Consider the following 14,704-nt stretch of genomic DNA (forward strand, 5'->3'; position numbering starts at 1 on the left):
TTGATAAAAAGTTAAAACTGCGCAATCCTCCCTGTATTTTTTAAAATATATTTTTCTAGTTTTTTATTATAATTTTTGTCTGTCAAGCGTAAGTAAGCGCGATTAAAAACCGCGTTGGAAGTGATGGATTTGATTCTCATTAGGGTCAAAAAAATTGTGTCGATTTTTCACTCTCGTATTTATTTGATATCACCCTGGACTAGTATAAGAAGCGCAGGACTGATCACCTTGCTTTCATATAAAAATATATCAAATAAACATTGCATTTATTTGATGCAGTGCCCTATGTACCATTGAAGTGGGTAGCTTATATGACAGGAGCGAATATGGTTTCAAATTAATTATAATCAATCATTAATTATGAACACATTCTTTGTAGATTTCAAATGTTTACACATTGTAGACAGATTAATTCAAATGTATATTTTACTCACTTCAATTGCTTTAAAAACTAAGGCACAATTGCTTGATTTTTTTCTCGGACAAATGACGATAAGTGTAGGTTTACACTACAATACAGAAATTTTATCTCATTCATTGTATCAAAGCTCATTTTTCAATATGACGTTTGCAATAAAACAACTTACCCACAGTAATGGCGATATTTTTATCCCTATGAAGGTATTCCACAACAGGAGCACACACGAATCCGGCTCCCAACACTAAAACGTGTTTTTCAGGTTCAGTTTGTTCACCTTCAGTTTTCTGCCTTGATCTCCCACTGAAAACATAACAATAATTGAAAATCTTCCCCTCTTTATTAATTACCACTGGTTATTATATTAAAAGAACATAAGTATTTTACTTATCCAATGATATTTACGTATAGTCGTTCATGGATTTATTACTTATTCAGTGTTAATGCGGAGTTTTATTAAGGTGTTTAAGTTTAAGGAATTTCTGAAATGTTTTTGAATAAATTTATTTTCACCGATTTTGAAAAAAGAAAAACACTAAATGCGTGGCATTGAAATTATATCGAAGTTTTTTTTTTATGTTTCATATCCACTTTAAAACACCTTTATTATTTTAAATTGGAAATTTTTATGATAACTTTATTATATTACTAACTCATTTGTCATTTTTTGTGGGTAATTGTAACTTTTCTGGTGTACTGTAATTAATATAATTTAATTAATTTTGTTTACTTTTGGAAAGTTTGTTAGCACCTTAGTATTGACGCGGATACCATTTCGATAGGTTTTTTATGCCTTACATACTTCTTGCCAACATTCCAGACAGCATTCGCAACTCACGGTCCAGATGACAGATGCTGCAATGCGGTTCAAAAGGACGGCGAGAAATGAGAACGACATGCTTTATTTTGATCTTCCAGGTTTATACGAGTTCGTTTGTTCTGTAAAATTCTGCTATTTTCACCGTGAACCGTATCTTTAGGTCGTTTACAAAGCAACCTCATGTAATAAAAAAATAACAAGTACATATTTCACAACATTTTGAAATATGTACTTGTTATAGTTCAAATACTCTCTTTACCTGGGTTTTTCCACTTTGGAGTTATTTTTACATTTTTGACATCTCAGAATAGATGAGTCTTAATTAATTGATTAATTTATAGAAAGCTGAAATATATATTTTTTTTATTTGTGCTTGAAACAGTTGAAAATTTTGAGTAAGCATTGAAAAACGTATACCATGTACACATGTTTTTGAAAAAAATTCAATTACTCATTTAGGATTCGTTTTTCGATGAACCTTTCAGCCAGCAATATAAGTACAAAATATTATTCATATCTACTAAATCTGTTAAATTGGTCCCTTGAAGAATACATATTTTGATGATAGAGCCCTCTATCATGCGAACGTCCTTTTGGGGAACATTTCAAAATTGTTTCATGAATCACCATTTCCTGAGTTTACAGATAAACCTACATCTTTATTTGCGAACATACAGCAAACCCTTGACTCCCTGGTAACAAGAGATGGTATCTGTACCATACACGCTTACACATATCATCCATGGTTTATGCTGGACTACGTAGTATGTGCACTTACACCTCGACTTACGAATTTATTTTCTTCCGCGAGTTAATTCATGTTACAAATTCTTTGCTGTGAGACAGTGTGTGGTTGATACCAAACTCGCCTAGGTTGCCTTTTTTCTTGAAAAGTTTTCAAGAAAAAAAATCAAAGATGAACGTGGAAGTTGGCACAAAATAAAACAAAAAAATCATATAAAAGCACGTGTTTTACACACCTTTTTAAAAATTATTGAAAATTAAGAGATTAATTTCAAATTGGTATTTTGTTTACCTACTGATAATAACAGTTTTTATTTGTCAACCGCTAATTTTGTGGATAATTTACTTTAAAACGACAAGTTAATACTTTTTATACCTAATAACTAAACACATATTAACCCTTTAAAATAGTTAAATGGTTCAAAAAATAAAATAACGCTTGAGTAATCATATACAATATCTTTTTCTGGAATAATGTCGAATCAAATTCAAAATCACGCAATTCATCGGCAGAATCCCAATTTACTTACCAATAGAAAAACTGTACAGAAAACATCGTTGGGTGAAGCATTCGTTAGCCGAGGTACCACTGTATTTTAAACCCCGAAAATAATCAAAATAATACGTTTCGGACATGACGTATGACTATCTAAATGACTTGTAGTTCTCATGTCTGACCGCAATGATATGAATGTTACAACGCCAGGTTGTCCTTTATTTTGTCCAGTGATGTAGGTTTAAGTTCACTAAATATAACAAATTATTCACTATACATTTTCATTATCTAATGGTAGCATGGTCTATATTCCTTTACAGTTCTTTCGTTATGGTCAGTTATACATGTGTCGCCTACTTACAAAATCCGCGAGATCCAATTTTATAAGATTTTAAAATAAATACTCTATCGAAATGCCAATTGTGGGTTTTATTGTTTAAAATATTTATTTACTTAAAAACCCTGCTAAAAATACTTAAAAACAGCATTGTATTTCAAATTCCGGTATATTTATGGAACTTGCCTTATGACCCATATCGGCCAATCAGAGAGCGGGGATAGGTCAAAAACTAAGTTGACGTCAATATCGGTTTGTGTCTCTTGTATTTTTTTTTAATACTGAAAAAAAATCTATAAAATGTTAAAAACCCTCCATTTCATAATATTTAATTTAAAGATAGTCAAACCTTTTAAACATAAATGTTACCCGGAGAATTTTGCATTTTTTGGAAAATCGACTTACATGGATCTGGCGGATTTTGAAAGTAGGCGACACAAATATAGTATATATATATATATATATATATATATATATATATATATATATATATATATATATATATATATATATATATATATATATATATATATATATATATATATATATATATATGTATATATATATAAATATTTGTTTTCATTTAAACTATATTAAATGTGAAAGTCTGGAGAAAATGAATACTTTTGTTGGCTGAATTTGTAAAGGATTACGAATTATCTTCCAAAATATATGTGTGTATTGTGTATAGGTATCCATTTTGTTTCGCTCAATGACTGGTTCCCTTTGAAATAGATTTCCTGCAATATAGACGTTATTTATTCAAAACAATAATAACCGTTTCAATAGGGGAGTTTGCTTCAACTGTGCAAATTTATACAACAATAGTTTTCATTATGATAGCAGATAATGATTTCCCCCGCCACTGACTGCGCTACTTTGCCGCTTAGAGTGAGGGAATTAGAACTTTTGTGTCGGGAAACAAAGTCAATTTATCATTTTGTAAGCACTTTGGTTGACGCGAGAGTTTTGTACACATATACTTCGTGTCATAGGATAATGTGTAATAAGTTATATAACATATAGTTGATTTATTAGAACAAAACTATTTGATTGTTTAATAAACAGCTTCATCGTGCCAACCTTTGAAAGAGCTTCAACACTCTCCATATTTTTTATATTTGTATTTGTGTTAGGATTTATTATTCGAAAACCCTTCAACTTTACTGATATTTTTTTATCCGGCTTTGCCGCTGATTTTTTAAAAAGCAAAGTTAAATAAACAATAAAACAGTGTGAACAGAATGGACATAGTTGGGGTATTAAATAAAAATATTTTCGGGTTATTGTGAAAGACTATTTTTTTAAGTTATCGTAGTTTAAGGTGCGAAATGTTTCAAATTTCGTCTAAAAACTAAGTACCAAACTATGTTTTAAACTTGCAAAATGAGAGAGAATTTGATTGCATTTTAAACTTTATATCATATATGGAGCTATAAATTTTGAGTGGATCAGAACACAAAGTATTTTTATTTCTCGAAATAATATATCAATATGATCCACAAAGTTAATGCTTTCAATATTCAAAACACTATAAATTTTGGTTGGTTGGAAGATATTGCTTTTTAGTTTTAAAACTGCCAATATACTTTTATTTTCTGTACATGAATTTTAAATAAATACATGTAAGAAATTTGCGACTGATTGATCTTAGAAAATTGCTTATCGATAGAAAAGAAATTTAATTCATGTTTTAATTGTGCAATCCAACACAGATTTTTTGAGTCTACTAAGTTGTATTTCATCTAGACATTCCTTTGAAAATACCATAACTAGGCGAAACAATTGTCACAATATTAATTTTGATATGTTTTTTTAACAATAAAATACGACTTTAATTTTTTTTACGACATTTACTCCGTGGTAATAATTTACATGATGATATTATAAAAGAAAACGCTTGTTTTTTTACCACTCGAGTTTATTTTTGTGACGACTAGTTTCGGAAACTAAGCTTCATCTTCAGGTCTAAATGTAAACTGTTTACAAATGTAAATGTAAACTGCTTTCGGGATGATCGAGATTTTTTTTGGTTTTGTACCTATTTATACGTCATAAGAAAGATATTATCTAATTTACCTGTTAGCCATGCGAAGATCGTTGATGTACTCATATGCTGGAGTTAACTTTCCATTGCTAGCGATGATTGCCTGTAATTGATAACAAAAATGCTTAAAAAATAGTGTAATAAGAGATTTTATCCTTCAAACAGTTGTAATATTCTGATATTTTTTTTAATATACCATAAACATGACCGATATCTTTATTTGAAGTCATATTTTTAGAAGTGGAGTTGTCAATCATGGGTATTAGGGTGAATGTTGAGCGTGAGTAACATAATACTGAACCAAGCCTATGTAGGTCGTAAGCCTTGTAAATGCCAAGACCTCCATTTTCTTCTTCGCCTTTGTTAAGATATCAAAAAATAACGTAAAAAATAAATCCTTATTGGAGATAATTGAAGTGTCGGGTTGTGGTCCCGTGTCGCGGACTCTTAAGTCAGAGTTTCGCGGTTCGAACCCACTCTACCACAATTTGATACCGATTACTAATAATGAGCCGCTTGAGCGGCTCACAGAAATAGTTTGAAATTGAAATAATTTTGTAGATAATAAACATACAAATATTTATCTTTAAATAAAAAATAATCCACATTTGTAAACAAGTATTTGTACACACTCAAAATGATAATGAATTGACTCGTGAAATTATAAGCTAAAATAAATTTTAAATCATGTTTTCAAGCGTTTCTCAAGTATGTGAATATAATCCAGGATTCGGACCTCGCATGCAAATGGAAAGAGTCTCTGCTTAAGAAAAAACTTTCCTCATCCCACCATTGCTATTGTGAACTAGCACAGACTATATTACAAGTTTGATCAATATATCTAGAAGTTTAAAAAAAATTAGAAGTGTGGTTGTCAATCATGGGTAGAATCTGTGAATGTTACACGTGTGTAAAGTGATCACTAAACCAAACCTTTGACGGTCGTGAGCCCTGTAAATGTAAAATAAATGTATTTTGATTCCATATGCATACTATACTTCTAATAGAGAGGGTCGGTAGATCGTTTTTGGGAAGGTTACAAAAAGTAAAAAAGTCGTAAAAAACGGGTCGCTTGAAAACTAAACTTTCGGGTCGAAACATTTTCACAAACTCACTCCGGACATACCTATAAATAAAATACTACATACTTCGTTTTTACAGTAGGTACGAACATATCACTCACTCCATTCAACAACGTCATAAATAAAATAAAATGTTTTTCAGGAGATCGTTTTTAAAGTTAAAAAATATAATGAAATGTATTAAAAATAAATGTCAAGCTACTTATGGAACTTTTTACTGTGCAACAGGTCTTTTTAGGTAAAACCTGAATGTTTTTTCTCCATTTGAAAAATGTTAAGTTTATTTAAAAATCAAATAAAACAATAGGTTTTCTTCAAAATGCAAAAACAACATTTTCTGCCCTGTAGCGGGGTAAATATTAAGTTTAAAATATGCTATTAGATTAAAACCAATATTTTTAGCTTCTCCACTTTATTTTTATTTGACCAGCGACCGGGTTTCGTCGTTACCGACATCACCAGTCTGATGATGTCTGTAACGACGAAACCCGGTCGCTAGTCAAATAAAAATAAAGTGGAAAAGCTAAAAATATTGGATTTAATCTAATAATGCATTGGAATGCAATTCCATTACGAAGTGTCAGTGGATAATATAAATCTTTATTAAAATATGCCATTTTTGCTGGGATATAGTACATTTTCTGGGCATTCCGAAAACATCCACAACTGAAAATTGACGATTTTTATTATATGACGTTGTTGAAATGAGTGAGCGAAATGTTAACTATTACGTACATAGATAGATGGAAAAAAATACCCTGTACTGAAAAGTGGCGTCTGTTAGACGCCTCGACAACCATAGTATAAAATATTTACATGAATTATTGGCGTCGTTAATTCTCAGTACTTTCCCATATAACAGTTGTCATATTAGAATTGTTCGAGGGCTGTTCAGTTTATAAGTAGACTAACATCATACAACTAAATGCACTTTTAAACAACATTTTTAATGTGTCCCAATATTTGTTCACAAATCTGGATTATCTCCAATTTGTGAACAAGTATTTGGACATACTCAAAATGTTGTTTTTAAATTATCTGGTAAAATTATAAGCTTTGTAAGTATATAGAACTTCCAAGAATTTGAGTAGGGTGGTTGTCAATCAAGGGTAGAATTGGTAAATATTACACGTGTGTAAACTGATCACTTGAACCAGCCTATGACGGTCGAAAGCCCCGTAAATGTCCAGACTTTAATATTCTTCTTCATCCTTGTTGCGATGTGATTTTTTTTTAACTTTATTTATAAGTTGCGTGTCTGGATCCCCTTCAAAGAATTCACCTCCCCGACGAACACACTTATCCCAACGGTGTTTCCACTTTTGGAAACTGTGCTGAAATGCTCCTTTTAAGATGTGCTCTTTCGTCGCATTTGCCTTAGTCTCGGGAATAGTCTTAAAACTTGTGAGATTTTAGCTAAACACTGTTCTCGCCTACCCACTTTACTTACCTAATCTCGCTCATTTTGACTTTTTCTTGTCCCTTAAATTCAAAAGACCTTTCGAAGGAAGAAGATTTTAGACGATTCCCGAGATTAGGCGAATGCGACGGAGCTGAAGGATATCGCAAAAGAAGCTTTAACGAACTGTTTCCAAAAGTTTAATAGAAGCACCGTTGGTAAAAGTGAATGTGTCGGGAAGGCGACTACTTGAAAGGGGACTCAGGCATATCTATTCTAAATAAATTAAGTTTTGTTTTATGACGTCAGTCTACGTATTAATTGAAGAAGCCAAGTATAATACTCTAGAATGGAGTAAGAGTATTTTCAAAACAAATAAATAAAACAATACGAAGCTTACATTTTGACATCGCAACAATAATAATAAAACCCTTATCCGCACCCCAATGGTGCATAGGGCACTGCGTCATATAAACGAAGTGTTATCTTGATCGTTTACACAAGAAGGAAAGGTGATCAGCCCCCCGCTTCAGATACCAGTCCAGGGTAATGTTAAATAAATATGACAGTGAAAAAATCACATATATTTATTTTACCCCCCTTGGGAATCGAACCCGGGACCTCCAGAACGGTAGCCGAGCGTGCTGACCATTACACTATGGAGGCGGACATTTTGACATCGCAACAAAGATGGAAAAAATATGGGTATTTACAGGGCTTATGACCTATCATAGGCTGGTTAAGTAAAACCTTTACATGTTATATTCACCATTCTACCCATGATTAATAACCACACTACTATTTTTTTAAGAAACTCATACATATATCATACATGTAACTCATGACGCTTCACGATTCAGTTCACGGCAGCTCTGTGGTTGGTTTGAGAAAGATTTATTTTACCTTTTCTCAAACCAACCGTAGAAGTGTTGGAAGTGATCACTTAAGCCAGCCAAATGCCAAGTCGTAAGCCCCGGGATGCTCAGATTTCTATCCTCCTCTATCTCAAGTTGAAACCTTTACAATAGTTTCATTTTACTTTAATAATAATATGTATTAGTTAGTTATATTTAAATAAGAAAGTTTCTCATGTTGACAGCAATAAAAATGCTTCTTATGAAAACTTTGACAACCCTTATATAACCTTATATGGAATTACGTAACACATGAATGCCAACCTGCCGGGGCTGGTCATACAACCTTTCTACAAGTGGAAACACGTGGCGATGTAAGTTATAACTTTGCGCCGATATTACCATCCCCAACTCGGGGGGTTGATATTACTATAAAACACACGGACATAAGTAAACTTTGTTTATTTGCCCCTGTCGCCTGTTTTATTTCCTGACAATTTTGAAATAGTTGCGAAAGTTAAACAATTTCCTTTGTATTTACATATAAAGACACATTTATAAAGATACTAATGGACCCAACAGATATTGTACTTCCCAAATGTTGACTCGCCTAGTAAGTATTAGCTGGTTCAACAAATGTTTTGTTTTTATATTGAAATTTTAGATAAACTTTAAAATATATGAATTTGACAATTCAAAGATTTCGTTTCATTGTTGCGAGATTTGTTGTTGCCCAAAGCAAAAACAGCGTTTGGCAATTTCTCGATTGCAACGTCATCCACCGGGTTTAATTGTAAATTTATACCATCCAGAGGGCCATTCAAATTCGCATATTTTCTAAAATTAAAACCAGTCCAGCCGAAAGAAAAAAATGCAATACATTAGTACATATGATATTGATTGATTATGTAATACAGATTAGCTAGTCGAAACTAGTAATATTTACATGAATAAACTCCAAAAGTGGTCTTACGTAAATGTTTTTATTTTATATTAAAAGAATAAAAGGTTGCTTGTAGAAACTTTTTATTAACATATATAAATTTCCACATTGACTTGGAAATTTATTTAATTTAATTTATTTAAAATTTATTTATTTGTCCGCCTCCGTAGTGTAATGGTCAGCACGCTCGGCTACCGTTCTGGAGGTCCCGGGTTCGATTCCCAGGGGGGTAAAATAAATAAAAGTGATATTTTCACTGTAATATTTATTCAATATTACCTTGGAGGGTTGATCACCTTTCCTTAATGAGTAAACGATCAAGATAACACTGCGTTTATATGACGCAGTGTCCTATGTACCATTGGGGTGCGTATAAGGGTTTAAATTTATTTTTTTTATTTACGGCATTAGTCCGATAGATGTAAAAAATAATGTCATATATAACCTTAATAAATACTACAGTACTAGCTTCATTTTGATTTTCTTAATACAATTAAGTTGTGTTTAAAAAAAGAATCGAATAATATATATTTACGTCGTATGAAATCATGAAATAAGGTTTTGTAAAGGTAAATACAGTTTAATAAAACTCTTGCAAAACGAGAAAGATATCAACATATTCATCTTGTTTTGATACAATTACGAGAAATCTTGGCAGGTCTTTTATAATACAAGATATTTATGAAACCAGCAATATTACTCCGGTTACGAAATTCCTTGATTCGTATTATTAAAATAATAAACAATATTTTATTACACCGCTGTTGCTTAGTGTTTAGTAAGCACATAACTGTAGTCCAACATGCAGTGTAGTGTAATTTCAGTATGGTAATGTAAAACATTACAACTTGAACCTGAAGCTTAAGACAGATCACCTTTGTTCCATATAATTTGTAATTGAAAAACTCTACAGCATCCATAAGTTTAAAGGAAGGAAGAAAAAGAAAGAGAAGGAAAGTTACCGATTTGAATAAGAAACATATCGCTCACTCCTTTCAAGAACGTCATAAATCAAAAAACTTGATTTTTCAGGAAAACGTTTTTAAAGTTTAATATTAAAATTAAATGTATTAAAAATAAACAATAAGCCACTTACTGAAGTTTTTACAGTGCAACATATCTTTTAAGGTAAAACATGAAGGTTTTTTCTCCATTTAAAAAATATGTACCTAGTATATTTTAAAAAATAATTAAACAATATCTTTTCTTCAAAATGCAAAAAAACACTGTTTGCCTTGCAGTGGGTAAATATTAAGTGAAAAATATGCCTCTTTTGCTGGAATATAGTATATTTTATGGGCATTCCGAAAACATGCACAACTGAAAATGAACGATTTTTGATTTATGACCTTCTTGAAAGGAGTGAGCGATATGTGTCTATGTCTAACATTAGCCCAAAATGACTTTTTTAATTTCAGGGTACTGTTTTATATATAAATATATATATATATATATATATATATATATATATATATATATATATATATATATATATATATATATATATATAATATATATATATATATATATATATATATATATATATATATATATATATATATATATATATATATATATATATATATATATTTATATATAAACATATATATATATATATATATATATATATATATATATATATATATATATATATATATATATATATATATATATATATATATATATATATATATATATATATATATATATATATATATATATATATATATATATATATATATATATATATATATATATATATATATATATATATATATATATATATATATATATATATATATATATATATATATATATATATATATATATATATATATATAAATATATATATATATACATATTTATATATATAAATATATACATATATATATATATATATATATATATATATATATATATATATATATATATGTATATATATATATATATATATATATATATATATATATATATATATATATATATATATATATATATATATATATATAATTATATATTTATATATTTTTTTTTTTATTTTTTTTTTTTTTCATTACACATTTTTTCCTGCTGTACCTGGCTATACGTTACTGTGCGAAAAGAAAAAAAACATATTATAATAATTAAAAAAACACGTGGATTTGAATTTAGCATTGTATCAAATTCCAAAGCTATTGGCAAATAACTTTATGAGAATCAGGATTCTAAAAGATTTTTTTTTTATATTTCTATATCAGTTTGGAATGTAACGTAACTTTTTTATAAGTACCATCACTTTTCATTATAGTTTGCAATGTTGCACGAAACTCAACTCCTGTACTTTACACGAGATTTAAAGTACGACGAGCCAGACTTACGGGTTACGGGGTAAGAATCAACAGATCGAGGGCGTAAGGTGGGGTCTTATACCTTACCCGTGTACAAGATTAAACCATTATAGGGTTGTGCTTACACGCGAGTACCTACTCGAAGTCCTGTATACTCTAAAGCAGTGTTTCCCGACGTTGGGCGCACGCCCTACCGGGGGGCAATTTGAATGTCTTGAAGGGGCATTTTCGAAAAAAATATTTATTTCAACTCTGACTTTTGGAGAATATGATGGCAACACATTTATGTTTGTTTTATTTGTGGAGGTCCTCACCAAAACGTTACATTTCCATTTTAGATGATTTTAAGTAATCAGGAATTCTAGCTTGTAAAATTGTTTCGATTTGGTGCGACTTAATGATTTTTTATTGGTTTACCACAGGATTGGTCACGTTTTGTCGCAACTTTGATTAAAATTTCGATATACATGTACAATAAACAGAACAGATTTGCATTTTAATGATTTTTTTGTGCATTATTGGAAATGTATTTTTTTTGTTGAGGACCTCAGCGTTTATACTCATCCATATTATTTTTAAGAGATACATAAAAAAATTGAGATTATAGTCGTGGACTTCGCATGTGTGTGATAAACTTGTTCGTTTGTTTACATTTCAGAAAGTTTATAAACTAATTTTAATGTTAGTTTCTTACCCCATGCAAAAATGAAAAGTACGAGTATAAAAAAAGATCGTCAGTATTCAGAAGATTATTTGCTTTTCGGTTTCTCAAACCAAGCCCAAGGATCGCACTAATTTTCTTTCGAACTGTAATGTAACATCGTAACATATGATTAATTTGTGAAAATTGCATTAAATTACTTACATTTTGCGAATGTGCAATTTTTATTTCAAGCAATTCACGTTTTTCAGAGTTTGTTTGGTTAATAAAAATCGATACGGGTGGGTCGAGGAGATTTTTTATCCGTTTATGTGGGGCATGGTACATATAAGGTTGGGAAACTCTGCTTTAAAGCAAACAAGTCGAGAGTGCCATCGTATCTCCGCAACTATCGGCAAACTTTGATGTATAATATTTACAACCATAATAAATCATAAGTCAAATATGTTTACCACGTTTTCAATCACCACTACTAACTGACCCTTACCCATACACAATAGTGCACAAGACACTTCATCGAAGTGATGCAATATTATGTTGATCGTTAGTTACATGAAGGCAAGGTAATCAGTCATAACAGAGACAACTCTTCAGTTACTAATATATTATTAGATTAAAACCAATATTTTTAGCTTTTCCACTTTATTTTTATTTGACCAGCGACTGGGTTTCGTCGTTACCGACATCATCAGACTGGTGATGTCGGTAACGACGACCAGTCTGATGATGTCGGTAACGACGAAACCCGGTCGCTGGTCAAATAAAAATAAAGTGGAAAAGCTAAAAATATTGGTTTCAATCTAATAATATATTAAAAATGCAATTCCATTACGAAGTGTCAGTCGATAATATAAATCTTCAGTTACTCTCTCTCTCTAACCCTTATCCGCACCCAATGGTGCATAGGGCACTGCATCGTTTTGACGCAATGTTATCTTAATCGTTAATTATATGAAGGCAAGGTGATCACTCCAGCGCTTTAGGGACCAGTCCAGAGTAATATGAAATAAATATTATATAGGAGTGTTAAATCTATAATATTTATTCTCACCCCCCTGGGAATTGAACCTGGGACCTCCAGCACGGTAGCTAAACACGCTAACCATTACACCACGGAGGCGGACTACTATTCCAGGAAAATAAATAATAATGGGAAAGATCCAACTAGCTAATTAACTTTCACGCCGCATACATTGTATTTTGTGAAAATAGACAATTACTTAAATTCAACATACCTTTGAAAATTTAAGTAATTTTATAGGCAAAGAATATACTAAACGATACAGTTACAAAAATATAAATAAATAACCTAAAAATAAGTTGAAAGTAGTGTAATGGTCAGCACGCTCGGCTACCGTTCTGGAAGTCCCGGGTTCGATTCCCAGGGGGGGTCAAATAAATATAAGTCATTTTTTCACTGTCATATTTATTCAATATCACCCTGGACTGGTACCTGAAGCGGAGGGCTGATCACCTTTCCTTCATGTGTAAACGATCAAGATAACACTGCGTTTATATGACGCAGTGCCCTATGCACCATTGGGGTGCCGATAAGGGTTTTATTATTATTATATATAAAGAATATACTGAACGAAACAGTTACAAAAATATAAATTATTAACCTAAAAATAAGTTGAGAGGCTGTATTTTTAGTATATAGGGTGATTCATTATGACCTTCCTTCTAAATTCTTTGTAATTTCCAAAAATTCAAATACATAAATCTTTATTACTTTCGTAAAAAGCAGTTTTGGCATTTATTTTTTTAAGATAAAATATTTCAAATGTTGGCTGCTACTGCGTTTTAGAACGTCCATTCTTTATGCCCAATTTTCGATGACGCGTTCAAGCATTCCGATCGGCAAGGCTTCCAATGCCTCAATTAAAGCTGGCCTCTACCCAAAGACTTTATACTTTACGTATCTCTTAAGAAAAAATATAGAGGTGTGTCATCACACCATCTAGGCGGCCAATTCACTGGTCTAAAACTAAAAGTCTTTCTTTCATTAATTTGTAGCGGCCAATAAACCGCTAAACAATAGCAAATTCTCAGAATCCAAAAACTGCAACTAAGTAGATAAAAGGAGGCAGTGACCGAGAACAAAAGAAGTGCACACGTCCCATTGCATTTTATTGTGACTAGCACTTTAAAGACAAAGGAACAATGGGTTCCCAAACGATATAAAAGAGGAACAGCCTCGGACGACATATCTCATTTCTCCACCGGGAACGCGACTACGAAGATCGACCTCTCACTTCTCCGCCGGGAATCCGCCAAGTAACACCGACACCGTCACGAGACCGCCGCATCAAGACCTCGCTACGACCTCCAGTCCATCACCCTCGTCAGCATCAAGGAGCTACTCCAGTCAGCCCGACCGTACATCTACGCCACCGCTACGCCGTACCGTCTTGTGTAACATTTATGGTTAAATAAATATCTATTCAACACGACCGTCTTCTTCCTCGTTACCACATCCCCAAAAATTGATTCGGCAGTCACTTTGTGGTAAAATCTATCCATTTTTAATTAACACCGTATACGGTGTTTGAAAATGATGCGGAATGCATCGAAAC

The 14,704-nt window shown here is 31.4% G+C and overlaps 1 protein-coding gene across 1 annotated transcript in view; it reads right to left on the bottom strand.

Annotated features, from left to right (window-relative positions):
• LOC148303700 (alpha-aminoadipic semialdehyde synthase, mitochondrial-like) overlaps positions 1–14,704 on the bottom strand; it is a gene marked incomplete at its 5' end in the record, with an annotated part of 101,667 nt that overhangs the window by 35,978 nt on the left and 50,985 nt on the right. Inside the window, 2 exons of the mRNA XM_088269534.1 lie at positions 588–721; positions 4,895–4,965. Coding sequence (XP_088125660.1) covers positions 588–721; positions 4,895–4,965 — 205 coding nt within the window. The remainder of the gene's footprint in view (positions 1–587; positions 722–4,894; positions 4,966–14,704) is intronic.

Source organism: Brachycentrus maculatus, unplaced genomic scaffold (assembly GCF_059751285.1).
Source record: "Brachycentrus maculatus isolate JH-2025_06_01 unplaced genomic scaffold, ASM5975128v1 h1tg000356l, whole genome shotgun sequence".
Lineage (NCBI taxonomy): Eukaryota > Metazoa > Arthropoda > Insecta > Trichoptera > Brachycentridae > Brachycentrus > Brachycentrus maculatus.